General features: G+C 40.5%; 1 protein-coding gene across 5 annotated transcripts in view; it reads right to left on the bottom strand.

Moving 5' to 3' along the window:
• Positions 1–14811, bottom strand: part of RAPGEF4 (Rap guanine nucleotide exchange factor 4) — a 232071-nt gene that overhangs the window by 129688 nt on the left and 87572 nt on the right. For all 5 annotated transcript variants that reach the window (XM_065931769.1, XM_065931772.1, XM_065931771.1 and 2 more), the window contains 2 exons: positions 14087–14159; positions 9932–9951 (listed from right to left, as the gene is read on the bottom strand). In XM_065931769.1, the coding sequence (XP_065787841.1) occupies positions 9932–9951; positions 14087–14159 (93 nt within the window). Of the gene's footprint in view, positions 1–9931; positions 9952–14086; positions 14160–14811 lie in introns of those variants that run through there.

Here is a 14811-nt window from a genome sequence, read left to right as displayed (position 1 = left end):
CAAACAATTAGATGGCATTCTGTGGGAATTTCTGAATCATTTTTTGACTGAAGGAAAATAGACAATAAAACAAAGTTGAAGAGAATCTACATATTTATAGAAACTGGAAATAAGAATTCTGAACAAAGCCAGATCATATTACTAAAAGTGGCGTTACAATTTTCTTTTCAAGGAATTCTAAAGAATGCAAATTGTTAAACATAAGTTTATAATACCTCTGTATGTGTCTGTAAATGTACACGTGTGTGTATATGTACATCTATCTATAATGTAATTTTATCTAAAGGTAAGGAGAACTATGACCCTCGGAACATGACCCTCAGTTTCCTCATAGATAAAATGGTGATTCCCAGATACCCAGAGCAAAAGGATTGTTGGGAGATCAAAGAAATAGAGGAAACCAACAGAATGGGAAAGACTAGAGATGTCTTGAAAAAAATCAGAGACACCAAGGGAACACTTCATGCAAAGATGGGCTCAATAAAGGATAGAAATGGTATGAACCTAACAGAAGCAGAAGATATTAAAAAGAGGTGGCAAGAATACACAGAAGAACTATACAAAAAAGATCTTCATGACCTAGATAACCATGATGGTGTGATCACTCACCCAGAGCCAGACATCCTGGAATGCAAAGTCAAGTGGGCCTTAGGAAGCATCTCCATGAACAAAGCTAGTGGAGGTGATGGAATTCCAGTTGAGCTATTTCAAATCCTATAAGATGATGCTGTGAAAGTGTTGCACTCAATATGCCAGCAAACCTGGAAAACTCAGCAGTGGCCACAGGACTGGAAAAGTTCAGTTTTCATTCCAATCCCAAAGAAAGGTGATGCCAAAGAATGCTGAAACTACCATACAATTGTACTCATCTCACTTGCCAGCAAAGTAATGCTCAAAATTCTCCAAGCCAGGCTTCAACAGTACATGAACTGTGAACTTCCAGATGTTCAATGGATTTAGAAAAGGCAGAGGAACCAGAGATCAAACTGCCAACATCTATTGGATCATCAAAAAAGCAACAGAGTTCCAGAAAAACATCTATTTCTGCTTTATGGATTACACCAAAGCCTTTGACTATGTGGATCACAGCAAATGGTGGAAAATTCTTCAAGAGATAGGAATACCACACCACCTTACCTGCCTCATGAGAAACCTGTATGCAGGTCAAGAAGCAACAGTTAGAACCAGACATGAAACAACGGACTGGTTCCAAATTGGGATAGGAGTATGTCAAACCTGTATACTGTCACCCTGTTTATTTAACTTATATGCAGAGTACATCATGAGAAATGCCAGGCTGGATGAAGCACATGCTGGAATCAAGATTGCCAGGAGAAATATCAATAACCTCAGATATGCAGATAACACCACCCTTATGGCAGAAAGCGAAGAACTAAAAAGTCTATTGATGAAAGTGAAAGAGGAGAGTGAAAAAGTTGGCTTAAAACTCAACATTCAAAAAACTAAGATAATGGCATCCAGCCCCATCACTCCATGGCAAATAGATGGAGAAAGAATGGAAACAGTAATAGACTTTATTTTCTTAGGTTCCAAAATCACTGCAGATGGTGACTGCAGCCATGAAATTAAAAGATGCTTGCTCCTTGGAAGGAAAGTTATGACCAACCTAGATAGCATATTAAAAAGCAGAGACACTACTTAGCTAACAAAGGTCCGTCTAGTCAAGGCTATGATTTTTCCAGTAGTCATGTATGGATGTGAGAGTTGGACTATAAAGAAAGCTGAGCATTGAAGAATTGATGCTTTTGAACTGTGGTGTTGGCGAAGACTCTTGAGAGTCCCTTGGACAGCAAGGAGATCCAATCAGTTCATGCTAAAGGAGATCAGTCCTGGGTGTTCATTGGAAGGACTGATGTTGAAGCTGAAACTCCAATACTTTGGCTACCTGATGTGAAGAGCTGACTCATTGGAAAAGATCCTGATGCTGGGAAAGATTGAAGGCAGGAGGAGAAGGGGATGACAGAGGATGAGATGGTTGTATGGCATCACTGACTCAATGGACATCAGTTTGAGTAAGCTCCAGGAGTTGGTGATGGACAGGGAAGCCTGGCGTGTTGCAGTCCATGGGGTCGCAAAGAGTCAGACTTGACTGAGCGACTGAACTGAACTAACTGAAAGAGAACTATAGAGATTTTAATATTATCAACTCAGGGGAACATGTTTGATACCAAATTATTATTAGAAAAGAATCCAAATTCTAAATGATCTGTAATCATTAGATTACTTTATCCAGTCTGATAACACTATAATTTCTCTCCTAAACCTAAGACATATTTTGCAAATAATTTGATTTCAGTTTGTCAAAACAAGGACAATAAAAATGCAAGTACACCAAATAAACGATACTATATATATATATATATCTTAGTCTCACAGTCAATTGAGATAACACGCTATTAGCACCCAGTTACTAGGGTAAAGCATCTGCCTACAATTCGGGAGACCTGGGTTTGATCCCTGGGTCGGGAAGATCCCCTGGAGAAGGCAATGGCACCCCACTCCAGTACTCTTGCCTGGAAAATCCCATGGACAGAGGATCCTGGTAGGCTACAGTCCACGGGGTCGCAAAGAGTTGAACACAACTGAGCGATTTCACTTCACTTCACTGGTGATGAATATAATTGCCTACAGCACAGGATAAAATATTTCTGAAGACAGCAATGTACTCACCCACAACCCTGGAGTCAGCAGTGTAGTGTCTTACTATCAACATGATATCATGCTCCTTACCCAGCAGAGAGGGGAACTAATTCTCAGCAGCACAGCCAATACCAAGCGGCCTCCCCCAAGGCTGTGCCGTTTATTAAAGGGAGAGCAGGCAGGGGCTGGCTGCTGGAGAGGTTGGCGTATATCACTTCTTTTATGATATTTATTTATTCTTTAATGATTATTGCTTTCAACCATTAAACACTATGATATTTATTTATTCTTTAATGATTATTGCTTTCAACCATTAAACACTTCTCAGGTTCTCTGTGATATCTGCTCAAGTCAAATTCTGATTACAGAAAAGACCGAGAACATAGTCAAAGCAGCGTTACATGGTGTAACTCAGTGGCAGTCCTAGGAGACCAGTAGCGTGACTGCAGCCTTCAAAAGTTCTGCTCCATGAAAATGTAGACACACTAACATGAGAGCACCGGATCAGTCACTAAATATCATTCATTATATTATAAAAGTAAGTCTAAAATATATTAAGGAACCATCACCTCAATACACCCTAAAAGATACCCTTTTATCAAGCAAACTCACAGCAAGCCAGTCCTGTGAACACCGGCGAGAACATTACAAACACATGGCTTAACTGATAGCAGAAGATCAGATCATCAGAGAGTTCCCTGCATTAACTATTTACTATGCAGAGGAAGGACAACTATACATCATCTTAAAAATTCAATCAGAAATAGAAACAAACTTAAAGATATCAAAAACAAACTCACATTTACCAATAGGGAAACATGGTGGGGGAGGGATAAACCAGGAGCTAGGGATGAACACACACATATCTATTGCATATAACATAGATAACCAACAAGGACCTACTCTATAGATACTCTGTAGTTCCCAGTATATAGGGAATTCTGTATTCTGTGATAACGTCTAAGAGAAAAGAATCTGAGAAGAACGAATATATGTATAACTGAATCATTTTGATGTACACCTGAAATGAACAACATGGTAAACCAACTCTATTCCAATAAAATTAAAAAAGAGAAAAAAAAAAATTCAATCAGGATACCACTGCAGAAGCTAGACAGAGAGAGAGAAAGAGAAAAACATGGACCAGCTTTTATATGAGGAGAGGAAGAGATGGTATAAGCAGCAGAAAGAAATTGAGCAATGGCCTCCTGCCCCATAAAATACATAACTCACAAACACAAAGACAAACATTTCTTCAGAGACCAAGAGCTGAAGTTGTCCTTGCCACCTTGGACATTAAGAGGCTGTTTTTCCCAGGAGGTGGTGCAAAGCCATTCTTTGCTCACTGAGCTCTGCTTCCTGATAGGCTAGCTAAGGAATGAGTGTGTACACACTGCACAATGCATAGTTTGGGGCCAGCAACACTGCTAAATCTAATCTTCACTTTGGTGATAAGCAACTTGTCCTTCTGAATGAAAACGAGCAGCTTGGGATTTCCTGCTTTCAGCATTTGGTTGGTTAACTCTCCTGTGTAGAGCATCGCATCCTCAGCTAGTCACATGTGTATTGTTTCAGCGTGTGATGGCTCTGGTTAAACCATTCTCACCCTAGAAGAGAGGGACATGGCTCCTAGGGCAAAGCTGTGAACTCTGGCCAAGGTGTCCCGATAAGCTCTGCATGCCTACTAGTCATGTTTTAAAGTAGGATTTTAAAACTGTATTCCACCATATACCATTGGTTTGAATTCAGTTTGAAAGCTGGAAATGAAGTCTTGGACAACAAGGAGATCAAACCAGTCAATCCGAAAAGAAATTCAACCCTGAATATTCATTGGAAAGACTGGTGCTGAAGCTGAAGCTCCAATACTTTGGTCTCCTGATGCAAAGAACTGACTCATTGGAAAAGACCCTGATGCTGGGAAAGACTGAAGGCAGGAGGAAAAGGGGATGACAGAGGATAAGATGGTTGGATGGCATCACTGACTCAACGGACATGAGTTTGAGCAAGCTCCAGGAGATGGTGAAGGACAGGGAAGCCTGGCGTGCTGCAGTCCATGAGTTCACAGAGAGTCAGACATGACTTAGTGACTGAATAACAACAACAACATGGGATCTTCTTTATTTTTTAAAGATTTTTTCAAAAATGTGGACCATTTTTAAAGTCTTTATTGAATTTGTTACAATATTGTTCATTTTATGTTTTGATTTTTGACTGTAAGTCATGCGGGATCTCAGCTGCCTAAACAGGGACCTAACCTATACCCCTGCATTGGAACATGAAGTCTTAACCACTGGACCACCAGGGAACTCTCTATGGACTTTTAAAATTTTTTTTAAAATATGTTTTAAGTTTGTATAAAAATACACAATTTCCTTTTTCTTCATCTGGCTGAGAATCACAGTCAATCTATAATGCTAAAATAAGATTTAATTGGTGGAAAACACTCTGATTTGTTTTCTCTAACCTTGAAGAAGAGCAACAATAGAGATGTTATTATAGTCCCTAAAAATTCCTAAACTTGCTAACCTATTGACCCTAATAGTTACTTGCTATTTATTCTTCTACTGCCCTCTCCTTAATGAGAATTTTCACAAAGCACGTAAACTATGTCCTTACCATTTGCCATTTAAAAGCTTACATCTTTATAATAATTTCCAAAATTATTCTTCATATAAATAACCCAAGATCTTTTTTTAAGTTTGGGAAGCTTAAGTAATCTTCTTAAAAAAAGACCTACCAAATAGTTTTGCAAGACCCCAGGCTTGCTTGTTATTAACTGGTGGCATCATTTCTTCCAGGCCTTGAGAAATTCTTGGGCTCTGAGCTGATAGTGCTTTGTGTTGGGAAAGTATCCTTGCATACTTCACAAGAAGCTCGCTAATCACACTGCCTAAAAAACGAAGATCTCAAACGATCCTTTTAGAAACAAGATGTTTGTAAATCAGAAATGGCACTTTTTCCTAATATCCCCCTGAGTCTATTTTATGGCTCCTTCCATACTGAGGAAGAAATGTATAACTTTCTAAAACTACAAAACTCCTTAGCAGTTGCCTCTCAAAACAATGGAACACAATAAGCAACAAAGTTTATCTAAGCAGAAAATATTATAGACAAGCTCATTTCTTCAAAGGGCAACCCTAAAATTCAACTAGAAAGCTTTCTTTTCATTGTGATTATTTTTACCTTCTATGTTAAACATGGTCAGTCAGGTATGGCACTTACAGGAGACAGAAAAAAAGAAAACTTAAACAGATCAAAGAGAAGAATCTATAAAACCAAAGGCCTCAAACAACTGCAACCACGCCAAAATGCCTTCCTTGCTTTATTAGTTCAATGGTCATTTTTCTAATAATGTCATCAATTATTTTAAAGGTTCCAGTATCTGGTGTGATCTAAAGTTGAATGATGTTCCTATCAATTACAGTAAGTAGTAAGCAAAATAATCCAGCAGGTTAGCTGTCAGCCTATTTATTTCTATGAAAAGTGCAACTTATGAAAAGAAAGTTCTTTTTATGAAAGGTAAGCCTGGGTCCAAAAATAAAATACAGTTGGTAAGGCAGCTCAAAACACCACTTACTGATGTCTGATATTGGATTAGAAGTTAAACATGGTGATTAAAAAAATCAAGAGCAGGAGCTAGAAAAACGAATATATTCTTTACACAAAGAATCTGTTTGGACACTGAGACAATAGCCTAAGTGCTTTTGTTTCAGTCCACAGGCATATTATTGCTATTAGAGAAACATAAAGGGTCTATAATATTGCTCTGCATGTAAAGAAGGTAAAGGATAAAAGAAATCATCCGAACGTAACTTGTCTCTTATAAAGGAAGTAATTCAATTAACACCACTTTAAGGCTCTTAGGCTTCCTTTTATCTTTCTAGAACTTCAACCCTACTCATGAAAGTCTTTCATCTTATTTGCTTTATTTTGACTGATGGCATTGGCGAGCTTTCTGAATAACAAGCAGTGACATTCTATCCACTCTACTTACTGACAGAGAAAAAGTATGCTTCCTTTTACTAGAGAATTTGACATAGAATGACCCAAACAAATACAAATAAGCATGTATGATGACTAGTTACTGGGCAAAGAGCCTGCCCAGCCCCTTCCTTGTATCTGACTTTCTGTGAACTTCAAATTCTTCTTTTGTCATGAAGAGAGCTACGTGACAGCTGGTAGGCTCTCTACTTAGAACGCTGTCTGTTGTCCCACTGCAGGGAGGTCCAACCTAAAGGTCACCGTGTGTCTAAGAGAGACTGAGCTTCCTTTTGAAGATTAGAATATTTGAGACCTCCTAGGGCCTGGCCATTCTGGGTGTGCTCTCCACACCACTGAACGTTCCTTGACGGGGAAGCACCAGGCCCTTTTAGCATCTTTATTTGCTCATTATCCACATATTGTTACAGTGTGCTTTGGAATATCCATGTCCAAAATGATGCCAAGTTCGATTACTTTAGAGTCTAAAGGTTATTTTTTAGACTCTCCATGAACCTAGAGCTTTACTCAACATGCAAAGATATATTTTTAATAGCAAAATACCATTACAAAGGTTCACTGAACAAAGGTATTTTAAGAAGGGGTAGATGTTCAAGCTGGTTTTAGAAAAGGCAGAGGAACCAGAGATCAAATTGTCAACATCCGCTGGATCATCAAAAAAGAAAGAGAATTCCAGAAAAACATCTATTTCTGCTTTATTGACTATGCCAAAGCCTTCGACTGTGTGGATCACAATAGACTGTGGAAAATTCTGAAAGAGATGGAAATACCAGACCACCTGAGCTGCCTCTTGAGAAACCTATATGCAGGTCAGGAGGCAACAGTTAGAACTGGACATGGACCAACAGACTGGTTCCAAATAGGAAAAGGAGTATGTCAAGGCTGTATATTGTCACCCTGCTTATTTAACTTATATGCAGAGTACATCATGAGAAACGCTGGGCTGGAAGAAGCACAAGCTCGAATCAAGATTGCCGGGAGAAATATCAATAACCTCAGATATGCAGATGACACCACCCTTATGGCAGAAAGTGAAGAAGAACTAAAGAGCCTCTTGATGAAAGTGAAAGAGGAGAGTGAAAAAGTTGGCTTAAAGCTCAACAGTCAGAAAACTAAGATCATGGCATCTGGTCCCATCACTTCATGGGAAGTAGATGGGGAAACAGTGGAAGCAGTGTCAGACTTTATTTTTTTGGGCTCCAAAATCACTCCAGATGGTGAGTGCAGCCATGAAATTAAAAGACGCTCACTCCTTGGAAGGAAAGTTATGACCAACCTAGATAGCATATTAAAAAGCAGAGACATTACTTTGCCACCAAAGGTCCGTCTAGTCAAGGCTATGGTTTTTCCTGTGTTCATGCAAGGATGTGAGAGTTGGACTGTGAAGAAGGCTGAGCGCCGAAGAGTTGATGCTTTTGAACTGTGGTGTTGGAGAAGACTCTTGAGAGTCCCTTGGACTGCAAGGAGATCCAATCAGTTCATGCTAAAGGAGATCAGTCCTGGGTGTTCATTGGAAGGACTGATGCTGAAGCTGAAACTCCAGTACTTTGGCCACCCCATGCGAAGAGTTGACTCATTGGAAAAGACCCTGATGCTGGGAGGGATTGGGGGCAGGAGGAGAAGGGGATGACAGAGGATGAGATGGCTGGATGGCATCACCGACTCGATGGACATGAGTTTGAGTAAACTCTGGGGGTTGGTGATAGACAGGGAGGCCTGGAGTGTTGCGGTTCATGGGGTTGCAAAGAGTCAGACACAACTGAGCAACTGAACTGAACTGAGGAGACATTTGTTTATGTCAAAGATGTCCTGTGGACACTTGGTCCACATCAAAAGGTCCTTGAAATTTGGTTATATCCAAAAAAGCAAATAAGTATATTTGGTCCATGACAAGTGATTTTGGAAAGGACAAATAACAAGGTCTTTTTGGCATGGACCAAATGTCTCCATGGATGCTTTCAACAGGACCAAATGTCTTTCAAGGTTAAGGAGAGCCATAAGATGTAAAAGGATAATTACTTTATAAAGGGTAGGATATTTTTCAGAGGAGAAAAAAATAGGTAGTAAATGATATAAGACTTGATAAAATAATTGTTATAACAGTTTTCACATTTACTGAGCTCTACTGTATGAATCTCTAAACTTGCCACGGATTATCGTATTTAATATTCATGATGGCCTCTTAAGATAATCACAACCAATATCCATATTTTAAAGACGAGGCAAGGATATTTAGAGAAGTCAAGAGGCTTGCACAAAGCCCCACAACTAGGAACTGAAGTCCTCTGCTGAACCCAACCAATGAGGATTTGATGTGACATTTGAAGTGACATTGCTAGGTCTTGAACCCAAGTTTGTGGTGGTACAGCAGTGGGTCATAATTCCCCACCAGCCCTTTAAAACCAACATTATGGAAACAGGAAGGCCCAAAGAAAGCTAGAGTCAGACCTCTGAAAAGGAGTACAGAAATGGTCTGAAGTTACCACAGACACAGGACCAAAAGCAGGGGGAAAAATAGAAAAGGGTGATAGTTCTGTAACACTGCCCTGGGTACAGCAACCGAGGTACTCAGCCAGTTGATACATCCCAGAACCACCAAGCACCACTCCAGATTAATCATTATACACCTCCACATTAACCCTTCCATATTGTTGTCTCAATTGAGATTCCAGTTAATATCATTAATATTATTATTTGCATGCAAAGACAATGCCACTATACCACTACCAGCCTTAGAAGGAGTACTTGGCACTGGTTCTTGGTAAAAGGTTTATCCTAAGCCACCTAGTCTCTTACCTGTTTGCCCCAACTAATTAGATAATTCATTATTTTCGACTTCCAAAGAGAAACATTAACTCTAATGTATTTGGGTGTATTTATACAATCAACGGGCCTCAGATTTCATATTTTATATTCCTATTAAGAAAAAACAGTTTATTTTCTATGTGCCATTAAACTAATGATTTGCTCTACTGCCATGTATGCAGCATGGGAGAAACAAAACACTTAGCAAGGTTTGCCCCTAGGATAACCTTTCTTCGTACTAGTTAATATCAAGGACATGTGATGACCATGTCAAAGCCACTGACCTTCTCCACTTCATATTTCACAGTGACTCACCCAAAGATGCCAGAATAAGATTAGAAAATATTTATGATTCTTTTGAATATGGATAAAGAGCTCTCTTTGTTGACAGGGTTACCACAATTATTTTTTTTTTACCTTATGACAGTTTTTAGAAATGAGGCAGAGAGAGAGAGTAGTTACTCACGTTCTCCTTGTCAGGAATCCCTAGAAGAGGAAAGAGAGAAAGGACATGAGTTAGAAGATCAGCTTGCAAAATGGAAATTAAATCCCTTGCTAAATCAAACCAAGTAAAAATTTGATGTTTTCAACTTGTCTTTCCATAAAAATGTACATAACGCTGCTTGGAAAAATAGCAGCACCTACCAAAATCTGTAACATAAACAAATCAATGAATCAGAGCAGGGCTATGTGCCAGACAACAAAATCTCATGCTTATTCTGCTTTTCTACCATATGCTTTACTCTCCTAGAGGTAAAAATTCATCCCTGCTTATTTTACACCATGCGAGCAACTAATTCTCTGTCTTGAGCACCAGAATACTCAGAATTTTAGAAAAACACGTCAAACTCTTAAGTTGCAATTGTTATATTTTTACAAGGCAAACCACCTCACACCATTCCAGGGATCTGAACTTGGGGTCAAGTTGCACATAAAAACCGCCAGCACACAATTTTTATTTTGGGCACAGTCAACTCTTGCTACTTTCAAGTCAGATGTGAGCACAGCAATGGCTGTTTCCAGGGATGTCTCAATCTTCTTAGCAAATAAGTTAATCATTCATCCATTCACTCATTTACAAACATTGGCTCAGATGGTAAAGAATCTGCCTGCAAGGTGGGAGACCTGGGATCGATCCCTGGGTTGGGAAGATCCCCTGCAGAAGGGAACAGCTACCCACTCCAGATTCTGGCCTGGAGAATCCCATGGACAGAGGAGCCTGGTGGGCTACAGTCCATGGGGTCACAAAGAGTCAGACAGAACTGAGCAACTAACACTCATTCACTCAATGTTTTTAATAAGGAGCCACACAGGACTTAAAATATTGGCATTAAAAGCAGCTTGCGCCCATCCTAATAGGCAGCAGTAAGCAGGAGAGGGCAGAAAGGAATGAATTACTGGGAAACATACCCTAATTAAACTTTGACCCCCAAACTGGGGTAGTATCAGGACATTAAAAATCTGACAGAAAACAAGGGGATGAAGAGGGTTGTTCTCTCAAGCAGAGAGGATTAACAAACATGTCTGCCATCACTTCCCAGATCTCTCAGAACGCATAGGGCATCCCAATGTCAGCACTCAGAAATTCATCTTGAATCCATCTAGCCATTTATCCCTCCACCCATCCAACAACCTCTTGAAAAGACTAGATTTGACATAACGAGGAGATACAGGGTTGTAACAGAAGTTTACTTCCTAGGAGGTTTAATAAGACAAATGCAGTTGTACAAATCATCATATTGGAGTGGTTAGAAATTAGGGTATCTGTAGAGAAACAATATTGAAAAGGTGACCTCAGGCCATGTAGGAACCTGAAAGTTGGACTAAGGCATTAGCAGTCTTAGAATTTCACTTTCTATGGCTGGCAGTGGACCATCATTAAAGGTTCGGAGCAACAGAGTGATATGAACAAGAAAAAGAAAGGAAGGGACTTTTCAAAATTAAAAGACATTTAAGATATAGAAACTGGGGCGTCTGGGCTGCGGGCGGCGCCGGCCGTCTCCCGCGCTCCCCCTCGCGGAGGCCGGGCGTCCGAAAAAAAAAAAAAAAAAAAAGATATAGAAACTGGAGACAATGACATGGGTCCTTGATTGAAGTCCAAAGACATTCCATTGGGGAAATTTGGACTTGGATTCAGTGGGGGCTGTTATTAAGGAAAATCACACTAGCAATTGCGTGTGATAATGGTGTTGTTTTTGCATGGAAAAGCCTACATTTTCAAAAATGTCTGCTGAAATGTATATATATGACTAGAAGAAGAAAATATGGCAAAATGATTGTATGAAAATACCTATCAAGTGAATGACAATCATATTCAAGGATTAAAGTTTAATATTAATTAAATCAAAGTGATGAAAATGCTGGTGTTAACTGTATCATCCTGTATGTTTGAAATTTGTCATAATAAAAAGTAAATTGAAAAAGTTCTGTGTAAGTCAGGTATAGGGTAAACCAAGGTTGAAATAATGACAATTCACAGCCATTGAGCCATCTTTGCTCTCAGGTCAAGGTGATGAGGCCCTCAGCCAGGGGCTGCAGCAGGGAGAGAAAGGAAAGAGTATGAGCACTTAGAGGAAGGAGCAAGGGATGGACCGGTGATTAACCTCAGTAGGTGGGGGTGAGAGAAGGGAGGGCTCCAAACAGCGGAGGCCTAGCACCTGGTATGGGAAGACAGTGGTTATGAATGGAAATAGGCTTTCAGCAGAAGGATGGTTTGTGGGAATCGCCATGTGCTCCATTATCGACACTGTGAGTGCATGAGACCAGCAGGATGACCTGGTGGAAAGAAAACCAGAAGCCATTTGGAAAGTTAGGCTGCTTTTTGTAAGACTCAAATGGAGGTACTGGTTTCAAGAAGGATTTGTATCAGTTGCAAGAAGGGATGCAACAATAGAGGGGAGAGTACAGAGGAAAAAAAGAAAAACAGCCAAGGCTGGACTCGAGTAGTGACTGAATTTCCAGATGAGGGGGAGAAGTACCCATGAAAGAGACAAGAATACAAGTGGCCAGAGAGACGTGAGAAAACCAAGGTAACTCAGTGGAGCATGGGACCTGAGGGAGAATGGAGGCTGAACGTGGAAACGCTTACTCAGTCACAGAGAATGGGGAATAGTAATGACAGTCTGGTTATTGCTTGGTTACTGGACAATTTAGATGGTTCGAGTTGGAAGTCAGACTTTGAGGGGTTAAAGAGTCACTGGTGTTGAGAAAATAGTAGCTCACATCATTTGGGTTCTTATTATACACCCAGTGCCCTTCTAAATGGAGATTCCCAGGTGGGGCGGTGTTAAAAATCTGCCCGCTGAAACAGGAGATGTGGGTTTGATCCCTGGGTCGGGAAGATGCCCTGGAGGAGGAAACAGCAACCCACTCCTGTATTCTTGCTGGGAAAATCCCACGGATAGAGGAGCCTGGTAGGCTACAAACCATGGGGTTGCAAAGACTTGGAAGTGACTGAGCATGCATACATGCATGCATCCTTCTAAACATTCAATGCATGCGCTTCTTTCAGCCTTCAAAACAATCCTATAAGGAAACTGAGGCACAGAGACATCAAGTGCCTTGCCAGAAGCCACACACCTAGGAAACAGCACAACTGGGATCTCCAATTTGGTTACTGATCATCCCTAGATCAGCCAGAAGAGAAAAATCAAGAACAGGAGAAGAAATGAAAGCAAAGAAAGACCTGTCCTCCAACATCCACCTCTCCAAGGACAGAAGAGAAACTGAGAAGGAGGAGGCACAGGCTGCCCAGAAGCATGAAACAGAGGGAAAGGGAGCTCACTTCAGATCCTGATCAAGTGAGAAGGGTCACCTGTAGAGAGTGATTGAGTGAGAGAGTGGGAATTCAAGGAGGTATTCAGGAAGACATGAAGGGTGACTCTGCTCTGAGATGCTTGCAGTGGAAGCACTGCTTGATCCATCAGTGTCAGCGTTGAAGTGCTACAGCATCAGAAACCCCAGGGCTTGCTGCCTTGTCTCACATACACAGATAAGAGCCAAGTCAAGGGACCCAGAGCCTCAACAAGCAACTCCCAGGGATAGTACTGAGTGCTAAAAAGATGTTTCCAACATGCGTGAACAGATAGACTCAGGACACAAAATTACTTTGATTCTAGTGGGCACCCATTAGGAAAGAGTATCACAGAGAAAAACTTCCTTTATGAGCAGCCAGAGATCAGTCTCCCACAAAAGGCTCGGAATTTGAAGAGAGCACGATTTAAGAAGAATAAAGAATGATTCATGCTGCTTTAACAGCATCAAAATAAGCAAGAGGTGGGACACTCAGGTGTCTACATGTGACTGCGAAAACACCATTCATGAATCCCATTTTTAAAAGGGCCCCCAAACCATGCTTTAAGATGAAGGTCCTTTGAGAAAGCATGCTGAAGTTCCAACTAGCGCCAGAGCAAGCCTCCCTCTATCAGCTAAGGCCACATAATTATACTGTAAGAACAATTTTTTAAAAATAACCCAAGAGTGGGCTGGCGGGTCTGTTTATCCACAAATGAGTCTGGAGACTTATTCTGTCAAGCTGGTGTTGGACATATTTTTTTGGTCACATGAAAACACATACCGCATGACAAATTTTTAGATACAAGTGTTCATATTTTTCACTTACTGTCATTGTTAGAGCCCGTTTCCATAACACCATAAGGAGGAGCCAGAAGTCCTGCCATGTACTGTCGATATTTCTGAAAGACAAGATTGTAAACTCAGTGCACAGATATTTACTCACTTTGAGCATTCATGTGTTTACATGTTAAAAAGAAGAAAAACTGGATGTCAGTAAGCATCTGAGTCTTGTATTTATAGAGCCATAAAGCGTGCTGTCTGGGCTCTGTGGCCTAAAATAAAAATGCTGTGTTCTAAAGAGGTCTTCCCGGATGAGACTGAAAGTGCCCCTGCCTGGGGAGGGGGTTCTATTGTAGCCCACTCCTTCAGGTGTTTGTGATTGATTAACCAAACAGCGTGGGCTTTTACCCTTCTCTCCACCTCCTGCCTGACTTCTCACTCTCCCAAACATGGGCTCAGGTTTTTGTGGAGGAAAAAGACATTTGGTTTTTATAGATGCAGATACAAGTAAAAGCGCCACCTTCCTAACAGGTGAATGGTACTCAATTGGCTGTCTTTCAAAGCCAAAAAGAAATGCATCTCTAGAAAGTGTCTGATGTGAAAGAAGCTGATTCACTACCATTTGCCAGCTTCCTTTTACACCATACACCTGCCCGTTATGTGACCTCCAAAGAACCTGTGGTATGTTGTCAAATAGAATAGTTTGGCTTCATTTAGAACTATTTGGATCCTTCTGAATTTTCTCCCTCTGACTTTTGGTCCAGACGTGCT

Source organism: Muntiacus reevesi, chromosome 3 (assembly GCF_963930625.1).
Source record: "Muntiacus reevesi chromosome 3, mMunRee1.1, whole genome shotgun sequence".
Lineage (NCBI taxonomy): Eukaryota > Metazoa > Chordata > Mammalia > Artiodactyla > Cervidae > Muntiacus > Muntiacus reevesi.
Note: the sequence above shows the minus strand (reverse complement) of the source record. Positions and strands in the feature narration are given on the sequence as shown.